This window comes from Choristoneura fumiferana, chromosome 2 (assembly GCF_025370935.1).
Source record: "Choristoneura fumiferana chromosome 2, NRCan_CFum_1, whole genome shotgun sequence".
Lineage (NCBI taxonomy): Eukaryota > Metazoa > Arthropoda > Insecta > Lepidoptera > Tortricidae > Choristoneura > Choristoneura fumiferana.
Genome location: NC_133473.1, coordinates 11,478,761 through 11,498,142, shown reverse-complemented (window position 1 = coordinate 11,498,142; position 19,382 = coordinate 11,478,761). Strand labels below are relative to the sequence as shown.

At 39.2% G+C, this 19,382-nt stretch overlaps 2 protein-coding genes across 5 annotated transcripts; one reads left to right on the top strand and one right to left on the bottom strand.

The window, feature by feature from the left end:
* The first annotated feature begins 7,877 nt into the window (after positions 1–7,877).
* On the top strand, positions 7,878–19,122 carry Mlp60A (Muscle LIM protein at 60A). 4 transcript variants are annotated; one of them, XM_074108625.1, is made up of 12 exons: positions 7,878–7,987; positions 8,542–8,675; positions 10,569–10,731; positions 11,727–11,850; positions 12,444–12,540; positions 12,786–12,870; positions 13,060–13,128; positions 13,967–14,263; positions 14,359–14,491; positions 16,394–16,581; positions 16,934–17,087; positions 18,225–19,122. In XM_074108625.1, the coding sequence occupies exons 2-12, from the start codon at positions 8,561–8,563 to the stop codon at positions 18,345–18,347; spliced, it is 1,548 nt and encodes a 515-aa protein (XP_073964726.1). In that variant the 5' UTR covers positions 7,878–7,987; positions 8,542–8,560; the 3' UTR covers positions 18,348–19,122. The 4 variants fall into 4 exon arrangements, with proteins under 4 accessions (XP_073964726.1, XP_073964710.1, XP_073964703.1 ...); XM_074108609.1 differs by lacking the exon at positions 13,060–13,128; XM_074108602.1 differs by lacking the exons at positions 12,444–12,540; positions 12,786–12,870 and adding an exon at positions 12,216–12,312 and having other exon boundaries at positions 13,032–13,128.
* Positions 17,335–18,198, bottom strand: LOC141443390 (selenoprotein F). The gene has a single exon (XM_074108636.1). The coding sequence runs from the start codon at positions 17,857–17,859 to the stop codon at positions 17,362–17,364; it is 498 nt and encodes a 165-aa protein (XP_073964737.1). The 5' UTR covers positions 17,860–18,198; the 3' UTR covers positions 17,335–17,361.
* Positions 19,123–19,382: the final 260 nt, after the last annotated feature.

The window sequence follows — 19,382 nt, the reverse complement described above, 5'->3', positions numbered from 1 at the left end:
CGTTAGTACTACAAAGCTGTAATTTGGCATGAATATACATATCAGTCACGCCGACAAAGTGGTAAATAAAAAAAAACTACAAATAGTTATTTGTGCAACAAGAGCGTAAAGTTGTTTTTTTGCTGCGAGAATTGAATTACGAGCGTAACGAGTGATTCTACGTTAGAATCCTGAGAGCACTGAGGGATTCAAACACCACGAGATGCAAAAAAACTGGTCTCGTCTGAAGCCTCAGCAGCGAGAACATAAGATTAGAATAAAAGCACATATACCCATTTACAAAACAAACAATATAAAAAAATATATAAATAATCCGATTATTAAGAAACGAATATAATAATCACAATTTAAAACCTTTACTCAAAAATTATACGTACAGTCGCTACATCTTTAAAAAGTCACCAAAAAGTTAAGACTGCTGACAATGATCAAGTCTCCGGTGGTTTTGAATTCAGAACGAAAAAGTGTCCAGTAGGTACGATACCTACAGATCTCATATTCATAACATGCATTGTAATTTGAACTTAGAACTACTAGTAGCAGTAAAATATTGAATTCCGGGTCCCAAGATACAGGCTCGGGAGGTCTGTGAGGGGGTGAAATAGGGGATGAAACTTTATATGGAAGATCGTCATTGTTGAAGATAAATCGATGGTTCTTTGTGAAACTTGGCATTTGAGCAGTATAACAATAAATAGATATAGATTTGTTCAAGCGTTTTTAAAAATTTAACCGGCGAATGGATGTTAGCAGAGGACATGATGCAGTGTTAGCAGTGCTCTCTAAACTCATAGCAAAATGTACGCAATGTACAAATTGTGTGTAGCAAAAAAAAAATGTGGGGTCATTGTAGATGACTTATTGACATAGACAGTCAGACATTAAAAATTATGACTTTCAGATTTTTCTTATTTATTGTGCTATATAAGAGCTACCTTTATGCAAAAAAAAAAACAAGTTTCTAGGACAGCCGGAAGTGCCCTATATCTTTTTCTGTTAAGGTGATTTGTATGGACACGCCTTTTTAATGACTGTAGATTTTGATTGCCTTGACTTAGAAGTTTGATTTTTTCACAGCTTTCGGGACTATTGACCTGAGTTTAGGGTTTTAATCTCAATTCGATACCGATACTCCGCGCGTTTACGAGATAAAGGATCTTGACAGACAGACGGACGGACGGACAGCAAAGTGATCCTATAAAGGTTCCATTTTTTCCTTTTGAGCTACGGAACCAAAAAAACATTGGTTCCGGCGCTTTTCAAATTTCGACTTATTTACTTGAAAATATGGGGATGAAAGTTCTTAAGGGATTCCAAACTACTATAAGTATGTTTATCGGAAATATGTGTAGCTATGCTTAGTAAAAATGTCCTCTTAATTATAATCCTACCTTCCTAACTTACAATAAAGGACGTAATGTGTCAAGAGTTCACTATGAAGAATAATAACTATACTAGTCCTTTTGGCAAATTATTCATGTTTTAACAAAGAACATGGATGGATGGATGGAAGAACAATAAAAATAGTTTATATTTATAGCAATGTATTAAAATAGGTTATTTTCAGTAAAACGTGGAAGTTTATATGTGCTTTTATTGGCAGAATAGGTATCCTAAATAAATTAAATCCTTCCCTAAGTTATTATTCCACGCGGACGAAGTCGCGGGCAAAAGCTAGTCTATTATAAATGTTATGAAACCTATAAATATGATTTTATTATTAAATAGATTACTATTTAGGGTACCTCTCCAATAGACGTAAAGTGGGGGTGTTTTTTTTCTCATCCATCCCTATAGTGTGGTATAGTGTGGGTATCGTTGGATAGGTCTTTTAAAATCATTAGGGGTTTGCTAAGACGATTTTTCGATTCAGTGATTTGTTTTCGAAATATTCAACTTTAAAGTGCAAATTTTCAATTAAATCTAGCGCCCCCCCCCCTCTAAAATCTAAACCGGTGGGTGGAAAAATTGAAACAATTCAGGATGGTAGTAAGTATATCAAACTTTCAAGGAAAACTATAACGGCTAAGTTTGCTTGAGAATTATTAGAAAGAAAGAAAGAAAGAAAACATTATTCGTGACAAACATAAGAACAATGGATAAAAAAAATAAAGAAAAATATAGTTTTATGTATGCCACAAAATGGTCCCAAATCAGCAAGTAGTTTAGTAGTTTATGAGTAAATAGCAGCCTAAGGTATAAAATATACCTAAGTTTGGAAGATTCCGTATAAAATACGAAATCCTTAGAAAAATATTACTTAATTTTTTCGTAATGGCTACGGAACCCTATTTTGGCCGTGCCCGACACCGCTCTTGGCCGGATTTTTTTTATTTCGATGCTAAGCTACGAATTGCTGCTTGATCTGCAGGGCTACTACGAAACTCGAAACTAGAAGTTCGTGTCGTGCGGTCCCTCTGACACTTATACTATTTAATACGAGAGCGAGAGGGACCGCACGACACGAACTTCGAGTTTCGAGTTTGGTAGTAGCCCTGCTGGACTGCCACGTGGCTACTATGAACAATTTTGTAAACGTCATAAACATAAATATTTATTATAACTTGTACGGAACCTAATACATAATATAATGGTTGATCCTCGTGCTAATTGTATGTAGTTAGTAGTTAGGTGCGTGTATAATATGTAGGTACTTAAATACTCTGTTTTTTGCCGCGCAAATTAAGAATAAAAGTAAATTGTTAAACCTATTGTCGAGCCGTGGCAGGTAATTACTTCTTTCAGTAAAGAAAAGCGAGCCACTAAAAGACGAGATCAAGATATGGACAGGTTTGAAAGGGTGCCAGAGAAAATTAAATTTAAGAAAGCCGCTTTTCAGATACCGTTTCGTTTCATGCCATAAAACTAATGTCCCGTGTGATAAAATTGGATACAGAAATAGCGATGTTCTCAGAAGGAGTTTAAAAATTCTGTCGAAATAAGGTTTCAATTCAACACTTGTTATCTCAGTTTCTACCTATCAATAAATTTAATCAGTTCAAATGTATACTTGTGTGAAGTTCCCGATCTACGAAGGCACCACGTACTTAGGAACTAGTGGAAGCCCTTGTTTTCGGCGAGGAGACCTCTGAGGCCGTACCTATTGCCTAACGTTTCTGATGCTCACGTTCGCTATCAAATGACAGATTTCGCATACAAAAACTGTCATTTGATTGCGAAAGAAACGTTATACAATACGGCCTCTGTGCCCAGCAGTGGGAATATGTATGTTTCACATAGGCTAGTGATGAGACGAACGGTTATTACTTTATTATGTAGGTACTTATCCGGATTAAAAAAATTGTAATCAATAAATTAAAAAAAACCTATTTATGTTTTTCCTAACTTTTCGAGGTTCCTACAAGGAACCCTTATAGTTTCGCTAGTCTGTCCGTCTATCCGCCGGCTAATTGAGGGACAATTATTGCTAAAGAACCGTAATTTTGCATGAATATAGGTAGAACTCAATATAGGTATTTCACATTAACAACGCGGACAAAATTTGTACTTAAAAGAAATTTTGGAATTAAGAAATTGCGATATCCCCTACACGTAAAGTGGGTTTTTTCCTCGTCTAAAGTGATTGTGGGCTTAGGGATCCATTTGCAAAATCATCATCTCATCATCATCATCATGATATCAGCCGTAGGACGTCCACTGCTGGACATAAGCCTCCCCCATAGTCCTCCATTGCATCCACCGTTCCAAAATACTCCACCACTTTGCAAAGTATCAAGCTTTAAAGTGCTAATTTTTATTGGAGCCAAGTGCAAAATCTGAAAAACAAAACGTAATGGTAGTAGATACCAAATTTAAATTTAAACTATCACACACAACTAAGTATTAAGGAGTAATACTCGATCAAAACTCAGTATTTAATATTTGCCGTATATTCCCTCAACCTTTAATTTAGTACGGAGCCCCACATGGCGCGTGGCCCGACAAGCACTTGGAAGGTTTTTCACAAGCTTTTGTTTAAATTGCCCTGTTCATTTATTTATTTGGGTAAAATCTTGCAAATTTGACCCACTTCCAGTAGTCCGATCGATTTCAAATTTGGTACTTAAACTTATGTAAATCTGGTGACAATACAATAATCTGATAGTGACATCCTGGTAGTCCGGCTAGGATCATCTCCACAGGACGGAACTCTTTTAACGGTTAATGGCATCGACTTTAAATTTGGTATTCAAAGTTTGGGTGACAATAGAAGTACAGTCAACAAAAAGTACTGTCAGCAAAAAAAGCTTTTATTAAAAATGATTCTTTTACCAAAAACTTACTTAAGGTTGATGAAACCGCGATGTCGATGATTATCAGTAGGTATATGGTCTCTCAAGGAGATGGTCGTGGGTTCGAGCTTCGGATGCGGATGGCACCTAAGAATTTTGCAGGATTTACCGTGAAATTACAATTGAAATTTACCATGAGCTTTACAGTACATTGTGAGGAAATCTATACCCATGTTGTTTATGAAGTTCCCAACCTACACTGGGCCCGCGTGGGGACTACAGCCCGATCCCTTTCATTCTGAGAGTCTGTACTGAGAGAGGGGCTGTAGTGGGACGAAAATATAGGCCAAAATGACCAATACGTACTTATATGTTAGAGATAGGTACAACTTGCTATTTAGCATGCTTGGCTATCAAGATACTTTAGAAGATATTTTTTTCTAGTCTCATCATAATTTAGATTAATATGCACATTTTAGTCAGAGCATACAAAAATACTTAAACAAATGGTAGAGCGGCGGCGCTTTACCGAAGTACCTGGTGCGCAGCAATAAAACTGGGACAAAATAAGCTCTTACTAAAAGCTTTTTTTGTAAGTTCTTTACAGTCAGTCAGGTGCCAATTTCGGAACAATAACACTGTTCGTCACACGGTTGGTACATTATTGCTCATTACATTACACGCTATTTTTGTTTTTCTTATTTGATCTTTGTGTTTGTGGAGGTCAATGGTAAATAATAGTTATTTTATTGATACTTATTGTTAGCTAATAATATCACGAATATAATTTGAAATCAAGTACTTAGGTATATTTAGCGTAACATATGGTTGACAGATTACGCGGAGGTTGGCGGCCCGCCATACAAGGATGTCAGCTGTGCTGAGATTTAGCGCCATATAAAGCATGTTGTCTTACTGTCCTCTATCGAAAATTATGATTCGAAACGCATTTAGAGCACACAGAGAGAAGCACATTTTATTGAAATATAAAATAGAGTTTGACGAGTTTAAGGAATAAAAAAGAAATTGTTTTCATTCTACGAAGAAAAACGCCTGTTGATTGAGCATGAATTAATAATTTGTTTAAATAGTAAACTTAACACTTAATAAATGTTTTTTTTAAATAAGCTAGGGGCTGTTGAGTTAAATAATTACTGATAATATTTTTTACGGAATTTAACCTCTTTAATTGTAGAGCTAGATTTTCAACTTCAACATTAGTTATTAATTAAAACTTTAATCTTAAATACGTAGTAGTAGTAATTAATGGGTGGAATTCTAATAGTTTGACACCTTGGCAACAGTTGTTATTTTTTTTATAAAAGTTGTTCGTTTTGATACTAAAATAACCATTAAACTTAGGTATGGGTGATTTTCTGGGTCAATAGACTTTTTTCCAATCAGCCGTTTTGTATGGACAACTACCATTTTAAGTGGTCCAACTTTTTGATTTACTTTCTAATATTTTCTAACAGCACCTAATTATGATAATCTAGACATATTCGCAAAGTTATTTTTAAACATAATATTAATAGACAGACAGGTGCGTGCACGTTGGCAAGATTTCTGCTTGCTGTGATATGACACGGTGGAGGTCTAATTGTAAAAGTAATAAACAATAATTTTACTGTTTATTTTTGTCGCGATGACTGGCCCCTGCGGCAGACTTGGAGACCAACACATCGTCTGCGCCCTGCCCTGATCGCACCCGCGTCACAGCCACTTGTCATCCCACCGACTCACCCGCATGGGCCGTATGGATACAACTTGCTTGCCAAAATAGTGATTCAAACATGTTCCTTGTTTATTTTTGCCTCACTTATCTGGTTTTGGAATGTACCCTCCAATGGCAACCAGCAGATGATTATTTTAAGATATGGCATAAGTTACAGGTTGTTGGCACTTATTTTAAAAGGCACCGTATGATTCATTACTACAGTAATGAAGTACATCGAACTATATTATGTTGAAGATTCCACGTCCAGTCAAGGTTATAATATATCTATGTAGGTCGTCAAAAATAATACACCCTTATGCCAATAACCATAAGGTCGATGTATACATATATATATTTGACTCTATGGTTGTATAGATTTGTATGCCCTCGACTCTCGACTGTACTAGTTTAATAGTAAAAATCGGTCAAACTTAAGCCGTTCTTAGGAAAAATTCGTTATTTGTCTGTCGGCAACTGTAGGTATGTATACTTTAGTTATGAACTGACACTGGTATTCCAAGTTCAGAAATGTACCTATGAACGTACTGGGCTCGCGTGGGACCAACACTTATTAGGTACAGGTCCTCTCATTCTGAGAGGAAACCTGTGCCCAGCATCGACCGACAGCGTATCTTCTAAGTCGAAGTAATTCGTCGAAGAACTAAAGTCATCGACATAGCTGGAAAAATATGCAAGTTGAAGTGGCAATACAACAGATAACCCTTGGAAGAGAAAAGTCTTCGAGTGGCGACCACGAACCCGAAGATGAAGCGTGGCAGGCCTCCTACTAGGTGGACTGACAACATCGCGAGAGTTGCGGGAAATCGGTGGATGCAAGTGGCGAGTTGTCGTTCATTGTGGCGTTAAGGGGGAGGCCTTTGTTCAGCAGTGGACGTCTTCCAACTGATGATGATGATCTTCGCGACGACTTTCTTGGGAAAATACATAGTGAGGTGGTTTGCCGTTGCCTTCCACACCGCAGTGCTAGAGCCCGGAGTTGTAGTTGGCAATCGAGGGCGCTGCTTCAAACTTTCACATCAGTTCCCTTAGGCTTAATCAGGATCCCACCCAAGGTTTATAGAACTCTAACAAAAGAAGTAAACTTAATTTCATACCTACTTCATAATTTCACGTTCAGCCATGGTATACCTATACTAATGGCTTATTATTCGACTGCGTTTATTTGTTTCATCTTTAGTCTTGCATATGAAACGAAGAATTTGAGAACTAACCGTGCTCCATTTTCAAAAGAAAGAGCATATCTGCAAATGCAGTTTAAGCATTGCAATACTTACATATGTACCTACGCGTATAGAGCAATAATATGTGCGTGAGTTAGATAACGTATTTAATACTTAAAAACTTCTGTCTGGAATGATTTAACTATTTGATTTTCGCTGTTCTGCAATGTACCTACTCGTATTGGATTAAAACAGTAATTACTTTACCCCAATAGCGTGGTTACCTACTTAGACTAGGGTTTGATTTTTCAAGTTTACTTTAGGTACTTTTTAGTTCTTTAAGACTACTTCTTTGAGTATTTAGTATTTTTTGGCATTCAATTCAGTTTAGGTATTAATGATAGAGCTTGATTATGTACGTTTTTAATGTTTCCTGTGTTGATACATGGTCATGTTGTTTATGACAAACATTACTAGCAAAAGGGTCAGTCAATATTCTACCGATACTGAAACATAGTTTCAATCTTGGCAACGTCAACCACTTCATCAACCAGGTGCGTGGGCAGATCGAACTTGTTTTCAATTGATAGAATAATTACAGTGATATGGTAATAATGTGAGTGGTTGCGAGTGGTGCGCGCGGGGTGGGCTGGGCGGCTGATGGGGTTGCGCGAGGGCGGCGGCGGCCTACAGGGCGGCGCCCCCCACCGCTGGGGCCGTGTGCAAGCCGCGCATAGACTACGGTGGCACGCTGCCCTCGCGCATCATTCGACCTCCGCGCACCGCAGTCTCGGTAGCACCGCCCTGCACTGTACACGCGTTCGGGAGCTAGACTCTCGTAGCGAATCGACGAACAGGTCCGTGATACGGTGAAAGTGACAACGAACCCGCTGCGCTGTCATAACATAACACAACCGCGCGCGAGTGTTTATGCGGCTTCTGCTTAGTGCAACCTATTATTAGAGATGCAACCCTGCTCCAGCGCGTAACTTTACCTGAACCGCCCAAATTAGGCGCGGGCGCGGCCTGCTGCCGCCCGCGCCGCTCGATCTTTACGCGAAACGCGACCGCATTCGGTGGAAGCCGCATAGCTAACCCTAGTTTGGTACATGTGCTTGTTGAGCAATAAGTGTCAGTTTGGATGCGATTGATGTGGTGCAGGCGACTTGGATTACGGCCAAAGAACTATGCATTATCTAGAGCAAATTCTGTTAACGAGTTTGATATGAAAATATTTTTTGCAGTGGCTGCTTTGTGAATGCGATTCAAAAGTGATAAAGACTATTCAGATAATATGAAAGTTTCAGCTGGATATTGAAGTCGCCTGAGAGTGTTAAATCGAATCGCCTTGCTTCATCGACCTTGAAAGGGGTTTAGCGGACGGATTGATTGATGTAACGTTTTGTTTCAGGATAAGTTAAGCGAGCACAATGCCTTTCAAACCAGCAGATAACCCGAAGTGCCCGAAGTGCGGCAAGTCCGTGTACGCGGCTGAGGAGCGCGTCGCCGGCGGATTCAAATGGCACAAGATGTGCTTCAAATGCGGTAAGTTTGTTAACATCCACAGGAGTGAAAGTATCTGGGTAATTTTAAAAACGTCTCTGACCGATCCTAAGTAATGCTAAATCTAAAAAATATGCATTAAAAAATATAAATAAGTTTGCCCCTTGCTGAAGTACCTACCTGGTACTTGAGACAATGATTGTACATATTGAAAAAGATTCTTAAAAACAAATCATATTTACCGAAAAAAGCGAGTTTTTATTTATTTGTTTTATTCGGGTCCTAGAATTTCCATTACAATATAAGTAGGTACAGTCAACGTCATAAATAAGTGATCATTTCTGTACCTTGTCGCTATCAGTCGTTACACAATTTCGCATGGCTTTTCAGACGTGACGTTAAAGTGACAATATACAAAAGTGATCGCTTATTAATGACGTTGACTGTACCTATAAGGAAATTAATTCCCACAACCTAAGTAACCCATGAGTTGTTTTCAATTACCCACCTACTTACTTATCTAACCAATTTCCTATATTTATCTAAGTAATTTTATAATCTCAAAAGGTAGCTTTATAATAACGGCGATTTGTTGCAATCTTTTGACATCATTCTGTCAGCACGTTAAATTGGCACAGATATCAATTGACGAGGGGCGTGACCTAGAGGAGTAAGAGTTGTCGGCAGTAAATGCAATGATGAACAACAATAGCGACAAACCCGGGCCATATAAATGATCCATAAAACATTATGATCAAAACAAAAAAAAAACTGCTCGAGTATTGATTGACGTAATGAAGACATCGCAAGTGGATATGAAATGACACCAAAATTTCTCAAATTGTGCTAGAACGAAACAATTGTGAGAAATTGTCTGACGGCAGCTTTCATAGGAGTTTTATCAAAAAGTTTTTTGTTAAAAATTTCATATTTAATACAATCTTTTACGCTGACTGTACTTTTTGTTGAAAGTACTTGCATTGTCATCAGAACTACATTTCCGTACCAAATTTCAAGTCGATGCCATTAACCGTTAACCGTTGAGGAGTTCCGTCCTGCAGAGACGATTTTGGTTGGACCACCAGGGCCCAATTGCATAATAAAGTACAAGCTAATAGTATTAGTGAATTTCAATACAAAATCGCTAATAATATTAGCTTGTACTTTTTTATGCAATCGGGCCCAGGATGTCATTACCAGATTATTGTATTGTCACCATATTAATTATATAATTGTGCCAAATTTCAAGTCAATCCGACTACTGGAAGAGGGTCAAATTTGACTTGCAAGATTTGACCCGCACATAGGTACATTATATACATACATTAAACATACGTTACATACATTGCGAGTTAAATAGAATCTTTTAAAAAATAGGTAAAATAGAGGCATAGAAATAGAGAGTTTCACCAAGTCCATCCGTTTGTTTTTACAGAATAATATTTGGCAGTTCTGCAAAATGGAAATATAAAATATATTTTTTTAGGGAATAAGCGACTTTTCTTAAGTTTTAAATCAAGCTTTTACATAAGTATAATTTTATTCTTGAGGCATCTGAGCCAAAGTCGATCATGTAATAAGTTGTTGGCCGTCAAAGGCCGCAGTATTCTTTAACGTGCAGACGTTCGCGATCACATTCACCATCTACTTGTACCCTAGTCTTATAGTTACCATGTGACAGAAAGAAGTGGTGAAAACGATTGCGAACGCGATCGAGTGCGTTAGACGATAAGGCCTCAGAACTTATTTGATTGATTTGGTTTGATGTAGCTAAATTGGAGTCTATATTAACGAACCGAATTCTGAACATACCCAAGAGATACATTACGGGTACGTACATCCTAGAGCAATGTGGGTACCTACTAAGTTACACGGTTGTGGTTGTAGGTAAGTGATGTAAATAAAAACTAAAATGAGCTACCTGTACCCACCCAGGCATGTGCCAGAAGATGCTGGACTCCACCAATGCCGCAGAACACGAAAGTGAACTGTACTGCAAAAACTGCCACGGCCGCAAATACGGTCCCAAAGGCTACGGCTTCGGCGGTGGCGCAGGCTGTCTTTCCATGGACAGCGGAGACCATCTGAAGAGTGACGCGTAAGTACCCATCTCGTACTCTCTCCCGCCGCCCGCGCCACTGAGGGTCTTTCCTTATCTGAGGTCGCTCTGGCGATCGGCCTCTGGGCCCGTGCGTAACAATATTAACAGCGTGTACATAAAACTCATACAAGTAGAGCGCGCTCGGCTGTACATTACGCGCCTGACACGTGCATGACCAGTCTCCGTTTATGTCGCAACAGGAATTGAGCGCAGCAGTCACCAGCAGCGCTAGCGAGTCGCCACCACACCCCAGCCACCCAGCGGCGTCTCACTGCCGCACGCCAATCTGTTCTTTAAATTATTATAGTTAGGGTTATTTATCGCTATCGCTTAATTTATTTTGTTTATCGGTCTATTATATTTACTATTTTATAAAAAACACCAATAAAAGAGTCGACCATCAACCATGTCTTAGCTGAGTTGACGTCGGAGCGCGGTCGAGGCATTCGTGAAATGCAAGTGAGACGCAGCCTCGAACGCGCTCCTACCTTAGATCCCTTCCTCCCTTCCGACCGGGCCGACCGAAACAGCGGAGCAACGGTGAGAAACCAATCTGTTCTGCCTCAGCACGGCTTCGCAAAGCTGCAAACGCACCTAGAAGGCATGCGCCGACTGTTACCTACAAAACCTCTTGTTTTCTAATTTTCCCCGCTACTGACACTCTCACTAACCTTCACTTAACGCTTCCATCTAGGCTTTAACCTTAGCTGATATATGTGATGGGATAAGGAAAGCGCCCTCTTTGTTGATATGTGTAGTGCTGTAGCAAGGCCGTACACGGGCCGGTGCGGAGCGGGCGGCTGGGAGCTCTTACCTTCTCCCATTACGGCGGAGGTGCGCCGCCGGCATCAACTGCTTCGCCGTGGTGTGGGCAAGATAGTGTAGCGACACCCGGAGCGCTCCTGCGTCCGGCAGGCTTTTAACAACTCTTCTGTCAGCGTTTCTGTCATACTGTTGTAGTGCAGGCGATAACATATGCTATGTACGTACAGGGGTGTGAGGACAAATGGCGCTTGCCTGGAGTCGCGTGTGATTGCGAGGGCGCCGCCCGGCGAGGGCTGTCCGCGCTGCGGCGGCTGCGTCTACGCCGCCGAGCAGATGCTTGCACGTGGAAAGGTGGGTTCCTTCCACACGCATGAACTCACAAATCTTACTTGTCTAATAAAATTATGCACGTCATTCGATTACAAATGCTTTAAAATTGCTAAATAAGTAATGAAACAAAGTGTATGTGGAAAGGGTGTAGTTACTTATTGGCCGACATTGATTACTTTCAGGGCCCAAAGTCCTATATTAATTTCTTTCAAGCTCAACAAACTAACTTTAAGATCATTCCATGATATAATAAAATGGATTTAGGGTTAGGCACATATTGAATTGAGATCATTAAGTATTTATTCATCAACGGAACAAAATCGTTAGAAATATTATTTTTAAAAACATCCCACTTGTAATACATTATATAATTTGTTGTACCATAGGGTTATCACAGGCGATGCTTCAAATGCTTAAATTGCAACAGAACGCTTGATTCCACCATGCATTGTGACGGACCAGATAGAGAAATATACTGTCGAGGTATCTAATAATTTTCCTGGCAACTGCCACTTGTGCCGTAACACCATTACACATTTGTGATAAAAGCTTGCTCCTGTGACCCGGTGAGCCCTTGCATGTTCTGTGATCCTTCAAATGTTGACTATGTCCAGGCCTGGCACAAGGAGTGTTACAAATGCGGGGAGTGCGCTAAACGGCTGGACTCCACTAACTGTTGCGAGGGTCCAGACAAAGACATTTACTGCAAAGGTTCGTCCTTCCAACACTTTCAACTTGCAGCTCATTTTTTAGCAAATGAAGATCTAAGATCAGCACTTAAATGTAATTGATCAGTTTCAGAAATACTGATTAAATTTTAACTTTTTTAATTCTTTTAATTTTTTCTGTTTTTTTTTTCTTGTGAAAATTGTAAATCAATGGCATTACCCAGATTTGATATTTTTCATAGCACGTCATTGTGTTGTTTGTTTTTAACTTTGTGTTCTTCTCTTTAGTCTGTTATGGGAAGAAGTTTGGTCCCAAGGGATATGGGTACGGAAAGGGAGCCGGTGTCTTGCAGAGTGACCCTTACGCCAATGGGTAAGAGACTGCCAGAAAAAAATATCTTGCGTCATCTGGCGAGGGCACAGCGCTTGATTTGGTCTAATTAAATTTGTGTTCTTAGATATTTATCTACGAGTAATCACTGTGGGCTCTTCAGATGACATTTACTTAATAATTATAATTTGCTTTCGCTGTAGGATGCTACGCACAAAGATTTGGTCCTAGAGGTATTGGCCACGGGGGGATGTCGACCCTCGGGCTTATGTGTGATATAAGGGACATGGAGTGGCAAAGGTATTATTGATTGTGTACCCCGAATCCCTGAATGGATGTAGTCTATAGGACTACAAATCTTTGACATTCCTCATATAAATAACCTAGTAACCCAACATTATATTTGCTTATAGTTGCTTTAGCAAATGATTTTTACTTTTACATAGAAAAACTGTACCTAGTGACTGTGTAACTAACCATCATCATCTAATCCATTCTGAATTATTCTTACTTTTATCAGACTTGGCGATTTTAACCTGCCTAGTAGAATGTTAGATACCTATGTTAAACTTCTCAAATTACAATACAGGTTCAGGTTATTTCCATCGCATAGTCACTTTCATAAAATCAGCTTATAATACAAACAAGAGATGGCAAAGTGCCAATGTGAAAATAGACCGCGCGCTCTCGAACGAACTAATTTTACACGTTTCATATCGGCGAGACGAACCGTGGTTTTGAGCTTACGACACGTAATCCGATGCAGAGCCCTTACATAAATCCCTCATAATGGGACATCGGGAGCACTCACGCGCAGAGTTCATCGATCTAAGTTACGTAACTCGATACTTCCTTTGATTTCATTCCTTTCATGTTTTTATATGAGATAATCTGTTTTTATTTTTACATTACCACGTTATGATATTAATAAATTAGCATTAAGTAAGCCAGGTTAAAGTGAAGTTATTAATATAAAACGTACCTACCTAAACCGACCACTGAAATAAGTAAGGGCACAAGGTTTAAATTTTTCATCTTTGCATGGATTAAAAGAATATGTAATGCATGAGTAGTAGATCTAAAGATAATTATAAAAAAAACATTCATCTTTTATTCCTAACCTATTTTTAAATGGTAGCGATCAAGCCCCAAAGACAACGTTGATCGACACCACTTCCATCATGGCCCCTTCTGGCAAGGGCTGCCCGCGGTGCGGCGGCGTGGTGTTCGCTGCTGAGCAGGTGCTGGCCAAGGGCCGCGAGTGGCATCGCAAGTGCTTCAAGTGCCGCGACTGCACCAAAACCCTGGACTCGATCATCGCCTGCGACGGTCCCAACGGCGAAGTCTATTGCAAGACCTGCTACGGCAAGAAATGGGGACCTCATGGCTACGGATTTGCTTGTGGCTCGGGCTTCCTTCAAACTGACGGCTTGACGTAAGTTAACTATTTTATTTAAGTACTCGTATCTCTAGGCTTTGTAGGATTACTTTTTTGGATTCTGATAATGACGGATTTCTCCGTAATTTCAGCGAAGAGGAGATCTCTAACAGCCGTCCGTTCTACAACCCCGATACTACGTCTATCTTGGCCCCGAAGGGCCAAGGCTGCCCGCGCTGCGGCGGCATGGTCTTCGCGGCTGAGCAACAGCTGGCTAAGGGAACGGTATGTAACCGATTTACGCATAATATTACTATAGGTTCAATTCATGAATTTCACGGTCAAAGTGAACCATCAGCCAAATATGTGGTCTACCACCCTAAAGTTCGCATCGTTTGCATGTCATAAAACAATAGGTAATGCCAAAAGACGTGTCTGTCAACTTGAAAGTTCGACTTTAGCGACATATTCGTTTGATAGGAACTTGTTTAAAAATTGATAGACCACTTATTTGGCTCATGGTACCTAACCGTTATATTTTTTAAAGTTAAATTATTCAAACTAACTATAGCTATACGATAATAAAACTATTGTGGCCGTATGGCCGTACGTTGATTTTGTATAAGATGTTTTTAATGTTTTAATGTTTATTTGGGTACAAACGGTACAATATGGCTGATTTCAAATGAAAACTTAGATAATTCTCCAACAAGTAAAGTTACCACAGGTTATTATTACATATAACTAACCTTAGGAATAATAATAACTAATAAAGTAAAGTAATAATTTAAAAATGTGACATTACCTACTTTAAAAGACTATGGATACCTATATAGGCAGAAAACTACATCGTAGAGCAACACAAAATCGGTCGGTTTGTGGCCTGCCTAACGTCTCGACCATAATAATAGATATAATGATCGTCTGTCCTAACAATGGTTCGCCCCATAGGGCCTATTATTGCACCTAGGTTTTCGTTTTACACGACTGCCCGAAGGAGGGTTATTGATTATCATTTCACCACTACTTCAATTTTTTTTGTGTGAACCACTCTCATTTTTGGAGTGAATGTTATGAACATTATTTCAACGGACAATTGGGTACCTTAAGTTTTCTAGGATGTAAGGTCCGACCGAGACTGGTTTTTTAATCTCAGCCGAGACCCAGACCGAGAAAAAAATATACCTATTCTCGGCCGAGGCCGAGACCGAGACAAAAAAATAAGTTTTCTTTCTATATTATCATTTTATTACCTATAAAAACACGCGTTATTAATAAAAAAAATGTTTTATTATGGTTTAATTAAACGTTCCACCGGGTCCTACAAACAAACTTAATTATCACGTAAATCAAACTACAGTAGGTATTAGCAATCGTTATCGAAAAGAAATGAAAGAGCTGTCACTTGTTACCTACTCTTGTTAGGCGGGTGTCAGTGAGTTGCCACACGCGCGAGTCTGGGCGAGGCGACCAATCAAAATCCTAAACGATTTTTGGCCGAGATTTGTCGAAACCGAGACCGAGACCGAGATCTCTCGGACCTTACTAGGATAGTCCATATTATTATTTTTTATCGATAGTAGACTAAAGTAGACTAATAATGTGGCTCACTCCTGTAGATAGATATTTTTTTAACTTTCCGTTCTTTTGTAAAAATAAATTGAAAGTTTATTTCGGCAAACCACACGTTTTGTGAGATTAAGAGGTTTTGTGCCTTGGTCTGTTTGATTTAAAAAAGAGGTCGGATTGACAGCTGTCAGTTGTCAAAATATCGCCGTACATACGTGTGTGCAGGTGTGTGTGTACGTATGTGTGTTGGAGTGACACTCTTTCCCGGCCCGAATAATACCGAACCTATTTTTTGTTTCGCCCATAAAAACTGACATGAGCTTCTATGGGCGTGTACACGAAAAACAAGGTCGGTATTTCCATGTCGGTATTATCCGGGCCGGGAAAGTGTCACCCTGTCGTTGAACGGCAACATTTGACAACTGACAGCTGTCAATACAACCTATTTAAAAAAAAAAAAACAGACAAAGGCAAAAAACCTATTAATCTCACGAAACGTGTGGTTTGCCGAAATAAACTTTCAATTTATTTTTACAAAAACTTTAAGCACTTAGTCCATACCATACCCAACTAGTTACAGGCGTTAAAGACAGTAAACTTACAAGACAATGTTTCCAGATGTGGCACAAGAAGTGCTTCAACTGTGCGGAGTGTCACCGGCCGCTGGATTCGATGCTGGCTTGCGACGGCCCCGACAAGGAGATCCACTGCCGCGCCTGCTACGCTAAGCTCTTCGGGCCCAAGGGTTTTGGTTACGGCCACACCCCCACCCTGGTCTCCTGCGATTCCGAGCCAGCTGTCACATAGTAAGTAGAATTTTAAACAACAGGTTGAATGGGCTGTAGATTAAGTCAAAATGATCAAACTCTTAGATTAAAATTGGACAAAAGTCGTGTCCTGACTGATACATTTGCCCAATAGTATACAATTTTTTAGTAAACATTTTGTATTTGTATGGTGTGTTTATGAAATATAAACAAAGTTTATAGAAAAGAAACAAATTGGCAACAAAAAAAAACTGAAAATCTGAAGTTTCATTCATAAATCATTAAATTACAAAAGTTGTAATATCATTTAGATTCAGTTCTCAGTATTCCTATTGGTTCATTAAAAGTTTATGAGTTTACCCTTGTATTAACAATTTTTTTTGCCCTGCAGCACAGAACAGCTTCCCTTCACTGGTGCCAAGGCAGCAAAGGGCCAGGGCTGCCCCCGCTGCGGCTTCCCGGTCTATGCTGCAGAGCAGATGCACTCCAAGAATGGCACATGGCACCGGCGATGCTTCTCATGTGCAGATTGCCACAGATCTCTTGTAAGTGGATAGTTATAGTGATGTTACAAATCACAAGTACAAATAAGGTTGTTTACAGATTTACTTTCTTAGCCCTCTCATTTGGAGAGGAGGCCTGTGCCCTGCAGTTGGACGAATATAGGCTGAGATGAGGATGATGAATTTATTAACACATTTAAAAGAAACAAAAAGAGCTGCATTTGTTGAATCTATTACTTATTCCTAGTGGTTTTTTCATGGATTTGGGTGTACATAGAAAAACAGAGAATAAAAAAATACACTTATTTAATTTAATTTAAATTTGGTTAGTTTTCAAATATTGCTTATCTTCTTCGTCATCTTTTGCAAGGTGTCCACGCAGGAACTCCTCCACTGTGTCAGTGTCCCATTTCTCAATAGCCACCGTCTCCTTCACGATGCCGTCCTTGTCGAACAGTTTGATAACAGGATCCAATCCGCGCACGTACTTGATTTGCAAGTTCGGGAACTTCGCTGGCTTGTCGCCTTTACAAAACGCTTGAATTTGTGGATATGCTGGGAATTTGCACGTACAGACTTCAAGCACAGCACGCGCGTACTTCTTTTCCTTTGGCGCCGACTCATCATCATGACAGCATTCTTTACAATGCTCTATCAATGGCTCCAAATTAAAATCCTTTAATTGGTCACAGGACGAACATAAGAGGTTAGCTTTCACAAAGCCTAGAGAAGCACAGTCCTCCGTCGAAAAGTCACAGAAACCGTTTTGGACGGCAAATAATATTAACACGAAGAACGTTCTCAAAGGAAACATGATTAATAATAAAATTTGACTATTTATTGTATTCGGGTGTTGACCGCTGGCTGACGTCTTGATTCAATCAATGGGAAACGGAACGGAAACTGACGTATAACTGACATTGACAGTTCGGACAGCTGGTACAAGTAACGTGTCGTGCTGTTCGAGTAAATGATAAAAGCGCGAGACATTCCAAATTAATAAACCTTTAAGATTTTTTATTGCGGGGTAGTTCCTTAAGGGATCATGTCATACTTTTGGCTATACTCCTAAAACTTCAGAACCGTGCATTTTAAAAAGCAAATGAAGCAATAAGATTCGACCGGCTGTGAGCGTAGTATTTTAAATTGAATAATAATTAACTTCTGCTATTGTTTCAGGATTCCACCAATTTGAATGACGGCCCCAACGGCGAGATTTACTGCCGCGGCTGTTACGGCCGCAACTATGGCCCTAAGGGTGTAGGTTTCGGAATGGGCGCAGGCACACTGACCATGGCATAAGCTAAACTATGAAGCTGGACTTTATAGGATCATTGATTAGTGCGAATGGTAGCATGAAAGGAATTTAATCTATTGCACAGTGCTACCCGACGATCATACCCTTCATTAAACTGGCTTTAATAACGGTTGATCTATCCCATGAGACTAATTAAGTGAATAATGATTTATTTTAAACTGATAATAAGGGCAAATATTTTATGATATAAATATTATAAATTAAAGGTTACATTCCTTTCATATTATGTACAAAGAGTGACGGATGTGTCTGGGCCCTTAGTTTATAAAATTATCATAAAGTACTTATTACTAGTAAGACGCATATATCTAATGTAGGTGTAAGGGATAATGAAATATAAAAAAAAAAAACAAAAAACTAAAAAAAAATTGGCATTGTGATGAACCCTCGATACCGCTGCGTCCGCGGCGGCGAGGTAACAACTATCCTGTAAACGCAGAAAAGATTACAAATAAATGTAATCGTTTCGACCGACCAGATCTTAGTGCTATGAAGATCTGAAGCGTCATTTACTTAGTTATTTTTTTAAACCAAAGATTTTGTATATAATTTCGCCATCTATATTATCTCAAATAACAATAAGCTGTGCTAGAGGAAATTCTAACACTTACACTTATGCTTTTAGGCTTTTGCTATGATTTGCATATAAAACTATAAAGATTTATAAAACAGCTTATTGCATTATTATTATTATTATTTGACCATTATTGACAGTACATTGTCTAGGTTATCATTTTTATTAAATAAATGCAAAATCAATCTTGTTTAATTTATTAATCATGTCCAATGCTATCCATCAAAAATATGTATTGTTAATATATACCAAAACAAGTAGGTACCCTGCTCCGTATTATTTTCAAGACCTGTGGCCGTATTGTCTGAAGCCGAGTTTTGACTTGCATGAAAAATAGTGCAACTTGCATTACATTGCGGCGCTGGATCGACCAGTACAAACTCGCGTTGGCTTTACGGCCTCGCAATGTAATGCAACTTGCACGATTTTTCTTGCAAGTCAAAAC